This window comes from Suricata suricatta, chromosome 9 (assembly GCF_006229205.1).
Source record: "Suricata suricatta isolate VVHF042 chromosome 9, meerkat_22Aug2017_6uvM2_HiC, whole genome shotgun sequence".
Taxonomy (NCBI): domain Eukaryota; kingdom Metazoa; phylum Chordata; class Mammalia; order Carnivora; family Herpestidae; genus Suricata; species Suricata suricatta.
This window is the reverse complement of record NC_043708.1, coordinates 139,361,400-139,369,509: the sequence shown is the minus strand read 5'-3', so window position 1 is coordinate 139,369,509 and position 8,110 is coordinate 139,361,400. Positions and strand designations below refer to the sequence as shown.

The following is an 8,110-nucleotide window of genomic DNA, read 5'->3' as shown; positions in this document are numbered from 1 at the left end:
GGGGGCTCGGTGGACCTGTGCGTGGGGGGCTCGGTGGACCTGTGCGTGGGGGGCTCGGTGGACCTGTGCGTGGGGGGCTCGGTGGACCTGTGCGTGGAGTGCGCTCGGTGGACCTCTGCGTGGGGGGGGCTCGGTGGACCTGTGCGGGGGGGAGTTCAGTGGATCTGTGCGTTGAGGGGCTCGGTGGACCTGTGCGTGGGGGGGCTCGGTGGACCTGTGCGTTGGGGGGCTCGGTGGACCTGTGCGTGGGGGGGGCTCGGTGGACCTGTGCGGGGGGGGTTCAGTGGATCTGTGCGTGGAGGGCACTCGGTGGACCTGTGCGTGGCACCTGTGGACCCGTGCATGGAGGTGCTTGGTAGAGAGCAGTGACCCCAGACTGAACAGTGCCAACCTTTCGGGGGGCCGAGGAGAGTGGGAGGAACAGGAAGGTAGACCAAGCCCCGCTCCCTGCTGCCCAGCCTCCCTGGGTCCAGGCCCGGGATGCCCCCGCCCACAGCAGGTGAGAGTGTGTGTGAGCAGCTGTGCACACGTGCGTGGCTCCCGGTACCTTCTTCCTCCGTGCTCTCCGGGTCCTCCAGCAAGGTGCAGTCGATGAGGGAAATGACTCCGTTCTGAAAGACAGCAGGGCCGCCTCGAGTGACAGGGACACGGTGGCGAAGGGCCCGGGATCGGGGTGCGGCCAGCCTTACGAGGCGTGTGTGTCAGGCTCCACGTGGGCACTCTGGTTTTCACGCGGAAGGCTGTGCTCTTCACAGCAGGGGCCCCACGAAGAGGGTCAGGTGGGACCGTCTCTGAGGGGCTTTTTCGGGACAAGGGTGGGCGGGGGTGGGGGGTCCAGAATCCCCGATTCTGGGCTGAGACTTCACGTTCGAAGCCTGGACGCAGGTTTTCCGGACTCCCCATGGGGCTTGCTCTGATTTCACCAACGAGGAGATGAGATCAGAGAGGGGGCTGTGCCCGAGGTCACCCAGACCCTTAGTGCTGGGGTCGTGGGGCCTACTGGCTGCCCGCTACTGGGGGGCATCTGGGAAAGTGCCTCCGTCCTTGAGTGTGGAAGCATCTCTGGGCATCAGACGCCCTGGCACTGTGGAGACAGTGGCCACAGCTGCGGGCACAGGACACCGATGCCCTCTTCCAGAGCTGGGGTCCCGTCCCTGCCAGGTGCGGGCCAGACTCTGTCACCTGCTTCTCGGATGCTGTGTGTCTGGCGCTGCATCCCCTGCTCGCTCTGGGGAGGCCCCTCGGACCACCGATTCCAGGGGAAGCCAAGTGCCATGTGAGGGCGTCACAGCAAAAAGGCTGGTGCAGCCCTGGGGCCTGGACGCCAGCTCTCAAGACCCCGGGCCCACCCCCAGCCTTGGGCTCTGGCCCTCCTCACTCAGAAGCTAAGACCCTGGACGTGGGGTAATTTGTTCCTTGGAGCCGAGAGGTGGGTAAGTAACGTAGTAACGGACGGCGACAGAGGCGCTGGCCCCTCGTCCTATCTGCAGACAGAGTGTCTGCAGGGCAGGTGCCTGGGGGGCAGGGGGGACGGGGAGCATTGGGGTGTCCCCGGATCCTGGGTTCTGCTTCTCGTTTGCTGTCTGGTGGCCTTGGGCGAGCCTCAGGCTTGATCGTCTGCAAAGCCCCCTCTAGCTCTGGCATTCTCTTCCTTCCGGAAGATCTTAGGGTAGATTTACACCTGACTTTGAGCCTGTGGTTCGAGAACACAGACAAACCGGCTTCTAGACGCTGCAAGCCCCGAATCTGTAGACGGGGCGTGTGTGTGTGTGTGTGTGTGTGTGTGTGTGTGTGTGTGTGACAGCACTAGCCAGCAGTAAGTGTGCATGTTTGGGGGGGTGCCTGGCCCACGGCACTGCTGACCCCACGGCTCGCTACCACTAGTATTACTACAAGTTCACTGCTACGTAATGAAAATCGACAACGACCTTCCCCTGCCGAGCACGTACGCGTCCTGGGCACCACGCTACGCGATCTGCACCCACTCCCTTACTCAGTGCTCACAGGATCCCCGAAAGAAGGGTTTGCACTCCCATTGTGCAGATGGATAAACCGAGGCTCGGTAAGGCTGGCCAGGGCAGTGCTGGGACTGGAGAAGCATTTCTGGGTTCCTTATGCCAGGATACTTTGAAAGCTCTGACAACGCCCTCAACCAAAGTAAGATAAAACTAACCACCGTAAAGACACCTGCTTTCAGGCAGCGTCCCGGTGCGCCCTGCGCTGCGGCCCCGCCTCCGGCCCGGACAGGGGTCCTCAGAGCGGAGCCCTGGAGCTAGTAAGCGAGGAAAGCTCTCCCGGGCACGGATTTCGCTGAGACTGGAGTACTGGCTGCAAGCTACCTTCCCCTCGGGCGGCCACCGGGCTGACGGTCACCGTGTACACACAAGCAGCATGTGCCGGAGCCGGAGGTCTCGGCGCCGCGGGGGTCCTGGGCCAGGCGGCCTGGGCCTGGGAGAGCCGGCTGCCAGACGCCCCGGCTTAATCGAGGGCACCTTCCAGCCTTTTCCAGGCTGCAGCTGCTCAACCCGAGACCCTCTGATGCGCGCTTCCCCGGGGGGCTGCGGTTCACGGTGTGGGCGCTTCCCCTTGACCGGGCAGATGTGAACTGAGGTAGAGATGGGGCGGGGGGGGTGTTCTGGGCCCTCCTGCGTGTACGAGACGGAGCCGGGGCTGGGGCTGGGGCCCAGGGCAGTGAGGTAAGCAGTGTGCGGGCTGACAGCCTGAGGCCTCTGAGGAGCCACGAAGGGCAGGAAGGCGGTCTTGGGGGGCGGGGGTGGGCAGGGAAGAAGTGGACAGCATGAGCCAAGGCCCTGTGGTCTGTGAAGGAGCAGGAAGGCTTTGAGGAGCTGGTTTTCCTTCACCTGTGTCCTCTGTGACTATCCGATTGTCCGGGGAGGCGGAGTGCCGTCCCCTGAGACCACGAGTTATGCCGTCGAGTTTCCCACATTTGGGGAAACTGCACATCGGGCGACGGGGAAGCCTCCTCCTGGGAACACCGCCTTCGTGACCCTGGTGTCCCCGGCCAGCACCCCTCCCCTTCGCTTTGGGGACGGGCCCACCAGCGAGGGTGCGGGCTCTGCAGTAGGGCCCCGGGGCGCTGCCCGTGTCTGCTCTCCTGCGGTGCGACCAGCCCGGACCCCCGTGCGCCGCCGCGTGAGTCCCTCCTGATGGGAGGCTCCGCTGCCCAGCCCGCACATGTGCGTGCGGGAGCACACACTGGCAGCCACACTCATGGCACACGTGCACCTCTAGGGGTCTAGGCCCCCCGCCCCCTGCCTGGGCACCAGCGTCAGGAGCTCCTCTGGGGTCCTGACGTGCTCTCCCCCGTTCCCCGTGATTTCTCCCGCAGAGAACCCCCCAGTCAGACCAGCACACACGTGTGCACTCGCGTCTCTGACGCCCCGGCCCACCGTCTGGGCCCAGGCCAGGGTCAGCCAGGACCCCAGGTGCCCCCGCGGCCCTCACCTTGGTCAGGTGAAGCTTCCCTCCGGAGCCCCTGGTGCAGATGATGAGGTGCTTGGAGAACAGGAAACACTGCCGCTCGCCCTCTTTCTTCAGGGACAGAGAGCCCAGGCGGCCCCTGGTGATCTTGCCCTTCTCGGACATGGGCACCTGGATGAGGGAGCCTGTGGGTGGGGGCAGACCTTGAGCCCCCTCCCGGAGCCACGCCCGCCATGTGGAGATGAGGGGGTCCTGGGTCCTGGTAGCAGGTGCACCCGGATGCTCCCTCAGCCCCACCTCCCCCCCAGGGCCCTGGAACCTCTCAGCCCCCCGGCGCCCCCCCCCCCCCCCCCCCCCCCCCCCCCCCCCCCCCCCCCCCCCCCCCCCCCCCCCCCCGGCCTCCCATCGGTCAGGCCCCGGGAGCCCTCTCCTGAGCTCCCTCCCTCCTGGGGCTCCCCGAGCGCCACTCCTGGTGGGAAAGCCCCCCCTTCCCACCCCTGGGCGCCTGTCTGTCCTTCCCTCCGGGAAGGCCTCCCTGACTCCGCTTGCCCTGCCTCCTGCCCCGCCCACTCTGTCCAGAGGCTGTCCTGCGTCTGTCTCCTCAGGGCCCCCTGCCCGGTCCGCTCCTGGAGGGGGACCGGCCCACTCTCTGGGGGTCCCCTGCGCCCAGCGCTGGCCGGGCACGGACGAGGCAGGCGCCAGGGCTGGATGCATGACGGAGTGAGAAACCGCTTCTGGACCCGCTGCCTGGTCCAGGCCCAGTGCCACCCGCGGAGGGGGCGGCCCTCTGCTCGGGGACGCGGCCCACGCCAGCGGGGGCGCTTCTTCGGCTGTCCAGCGAGGGCCCAGTGCTGCTCAGTTCGGGCAGGGTGAGTGGGGGAGGGGCCCGGGGGCCACACGGGGGCTTCGAGCAGAACTCCAGCCGCCCAGGCCGGAGGAGGTGCGGGCACGACGTCCACAGGCCTGCACGCGTGGCAGACACGCCGCTTGGAGGTGTCCCCGGGGCCGCCCGGGGCGGGGGAGGGCAGGCCGCGGGGCACGGACCTTGCCTCACGAAGGTCTGGCTGGTGTCCAGCAGGATCTCGCAGCCTTCGATAATCATGCGCTCGATGGCCAGGTTTTTCCGGATGTTCTCCGTCTCGCTCACTTCATCGTGCATTATCCTGCAGGGACAGGAAAGAAGTAGAGGCAGGAGGGCACGGCCAGGCCTCCAGGCAGGGGGAGACGGCACGCATTTATGAGCACCCACTGTGTGCAGGACACTCTACAGGCGTGATCTCGTTTTATTCTTCTGGAAACCCAAGGAGGCAAACGTTCTTATTTCAGAGAAAAAGCAACGGAGGTTAACGACCAGGAAGCAGGTGCGTGTGACCTAAAAGCCTGAGCCTGTGGAGCAGGACGGCAGGACGCGGAGGAAGACGGCAGCCCGCAAACATCCTGCGCTCATTACTCCGGCCCTTCTGCCACTGCTGGCCTCCTTTCCGTCCGTGGAACAAACCATGCTCGTCCCTGCCTCAGGGCCTTTGCACTTGCTCTTCTTGCCTTTGAATGTTCGTTATGTGGTTGTTTCCTTAATATCGTTTGGGTTCCGGACCTAGTTTTGGGGCGCCGGCAGCCTCGCTGGGCCAGGGGGAGCCTGACTTCAGTCCACTTCCACAGGGCCCAGCCTGTCTGGGAGGGAAGCTGGACACAGCAGGCCACTCTTCTGAGACTCCGGGCGGCTCTGCCCTGCGCCCTGTTCTGACTGACGCAGCACCCGTCCCTTCCAGGAGGGGGCACCATTTACCTGGTTTTAAATACAAGACTGCCGGCCGTGAGTTGTCGGGGGTCAGGAAGGTGATGGGGCAATTCTGGGGAGAGGTCTGGAAAACGTGCCCACAAGCCCCAGGAGAGGCACAAGGCCCGTTTTGTCTGCCGATTCCACAGCTCGGGGCCGCCCGCCGGGCTGGCATGCAGCCTGTGAAAGCAGCACCGTGCCGAGTGGTGACAAGCGCCTCTGTCCCCAGCTCGCCCGCGGGCAGGACCTGGTGTGAGGACGGGGGCCGGTGTACCCCGTGCTGACCTCGCGTCTGGCACGTGGCACGCACTTCAGCAGAGGGCAGTGGCCGCTGGCCACAAGGTCACTTAACCTGTAGTTCTATCCGCTTCTTCTGGTTATCAGAGGGGCATGTGGCCGGGCCTTGGTGCCCCCACGATGCCGCCCTCAGAGCGCAGGCCCCGGCCCCTCGCCGGCAGGGAGGCACCTGCTGGGGCTGTGTGGCACCCCGGGTAGCGAGTCAGCACCCAAGGTAACAAGCACCTTTTCCTTTTCTCCCGGGAAAGGGCTGTATTTAGTGAAAACGAAGGGGTCGTTCCCAAGTATGAAACTGGTTTCGTCGTCAGACAGACGTGAACTGCAGCTGGTCAGAGCGTGCCAGTCCTGGGCCGGGGCTGCGTCCGGTGCGGGCTGCGTGCGGCTGGAGGGGTGCCTGGTTCTCTGCGGGTGAGGGGGGCCCGTGCCAGGGAGGCGGGTGGCTGTGAGCACAGCTTGGGGGACACTCGAAGATCTCCTCAGGGCCCCAGGGCAGGGTGGGGGTCCCACATGCTCAGGACCCTGGGGGAAGGGAGTCAGGGTCTGAGGCCGAACACCTTGGCCTGCATGGGCCCCCTGGACCCTGCCTCCTGGGACAGAGTGCCCGGCAGTGACAAGGAGGCTCGCTGCCCCACAAGGGCCCCACGGCTTCTCTTGGGGGAGAATGTGCAGGGACAGCTCCCTGGGACCTGGAAGGACGGGGTGCCCACGCCCCAGTGGTTTTGTTCGTCTGAGCTCACTCCCTGAGGACACCTCCGCCCCAGCCGGGTCCAGCGGGTCCAGGAGGCCCCTCGTCAGCCTGGGGAAGCCTCGTGGGGCGAGTGGCTGGCGGGGGCCGCCCTGCGGGCTGAGCTTCCCTGGCAGGGCTCAGGGCTCCTCGGGTCTGGGGCCCACTCAGTGCAGCCCCCGGGGCTCAGCCCGTGCCCCTGGTGGTCTCACCAGCCTCCAGATGGGCACATCTCCGAGCTGACAACTCCTGACCCCCAGACACAAACGCCCTGCCCCCTCCTGCCGTCTGTGGCCTCTGTCTGTCCATCTCCTGTCCAGCCCAGCCCCAAGGAAACTGCACTTGACAGTCTTCTCCGCCCCCTGCCAACAGGCAGCTCCGGCTTCAGTCCCGCCCCTGCGTCCCTTCGGCCGGAGACCCTGCTGGTTCCGCCTTCAGAACACACCTGGGACCCGAACCTCCTCCTCACCCCCCCAGCGGCCACCATGGTCTCCTGCCTGGAGGGCTGCCTGGGTGCGGGGGGCACACAGGAGCCAAGGCGTTTGGCATGAGGCCGACCCCACTGCCCCAGGGTCCCACCCCTCCACGCTGGCTCCTTGGCTTCTGCTGGCACAGAAGGCGGGCTCCCCGGCTTCAGAGGGGGGTGGGGGGCTGGGGGGCAGGTGTGGGGCCGGGCCGGAGCTCGTTCCCACTGACACCCCTGCCGCTGACCAGAGTTGTGGGCACGTGAAGCCTCAGGGCTGGAGGACAGAGCAAACGGCCCCTGCACTGCCCTTCACCGACCCTCCAGGCCGGGGACACACCAGCCATGCCATCCTGCCCAGTGGCTGCTCGGGCATGCGTGCAGAGCTGTCAGTCCACCGAGGGGCTCTGCTTGCAGCGGGAACAGGCTGCACCCTCTCCTCTCGGTCCTCACCCGAACCCGAACACCAGCTTTTGCCACCTGGGGCCGGAAGCTCCCGTGTGGGGTGCCCAGAGCCCGGCCTCCGGTGTAAGGGTGCCCTCCACCCCGTCTCCCGTGTGAGGGCGCTCAGAGCCCGGCCTCCCGTGTGGGGTGCCCTCCGTCCCCGCCTCCGGTGTAAGGGTGCCCTCCACCCCGTCTCCCGTGTGGGGCGCTCGGAGCCGGGCCTCCCGTGTGGGGTGCCCTCCGCCCCCCACTTCCTGTCGGGGCGCCCAGAACCCAGCCTCCCGACAGGATGCCGAGAGCCCCGCCCACCTGGACAGCTCCTCCAGCTTGGACTTGGCATAGTCCAGGCTGTTCCTCTCCACGTGCTCGTGGGGGGTGTGGGCCAGGAGCTCGTGCAGCGTCAGGATGTACCTGGGAATCTGCGGCGGGGTGGGGGGGCACGGGGCAGGGATGGGCACAGCGGAGTCGGGGACAGGGAGGGGCAGAGAGAGAAGCAGCACAGAAGGACAGAGAGAGGAGAGAACGGCCCTCAGCTGGGAGGACTCCCAGGAGCAGGGCTGGGCAGGGAGCTGGCTGCACTCTGTCCCTTGTCACCCCTCCAGGCAGGGTGAGCGGTGGGCTCTGGCTCCGAGGTAGGGCCTGCACCTGCCCAGGGAGCCGTTTCTGAGGTGTGGGATGGGCCGCGTGGTCAGGGGCCCCATCGATGCCCCAGTCGACCCCACGCCTGGCAGAGCTGCGTCCTCTCCTCACTGTGGCTGGGCTTGGCCCCCTCCCCTGGGGTGCCCTGGGTGCCACCTTGAACACGGGGTAGTTGGGGAAGGTCTCCAGCACCTGGAACACGGGGGAGGCAGGGAGGGCTCGGCACCTGGAACATGGGGGAGATGACGTGGAACACGGAGGAGGCGGGGAGGGCCAGCACCTGGACCGCGGCGGGGGCGGGGCCGGGGGCGGGGCGGGCCGGCAC

General features: G+C 66.7%; 1 protein-coding gene and 1 pseudogene across 1 annotated transcript in view; both read right to left on the bottom strand.

The window, feature by feature from the left end:
• RASGRF1 (Ras protein specific guanine nucleotide releasing factor 1) overlaps positions 1–8,110 on the bottom strand; it is a 77,607-nt gene that overhangs the window by 27,328 nt on the left and 42,169 nt on the right. Inside the window, exons 8-11 of the mRNA XM_029952322.1 lie at positions 7,456–7,565; positions 4,486–4,604; positions 3,466–3,626; positions 548–611 (exon numbers count right to left, since the gene is read on the bottom strand). Of these exons, the coding sequence (XP_029808182.1) occupies positions 548–611; positions 3,466–3,626; positions 4,486–4,604; positions 7,456–7,565 (454 nt within the window). The remainder of the gene's footprint in view (positions 1–547; positions 612–3,465; positions 3,627–4,485; positions 4,605–7,455; positions 7,566–8,110) is intronic.
• Positions 2,888–3,026, bottom strand: LOC115303280 (annotated as a pseudogene).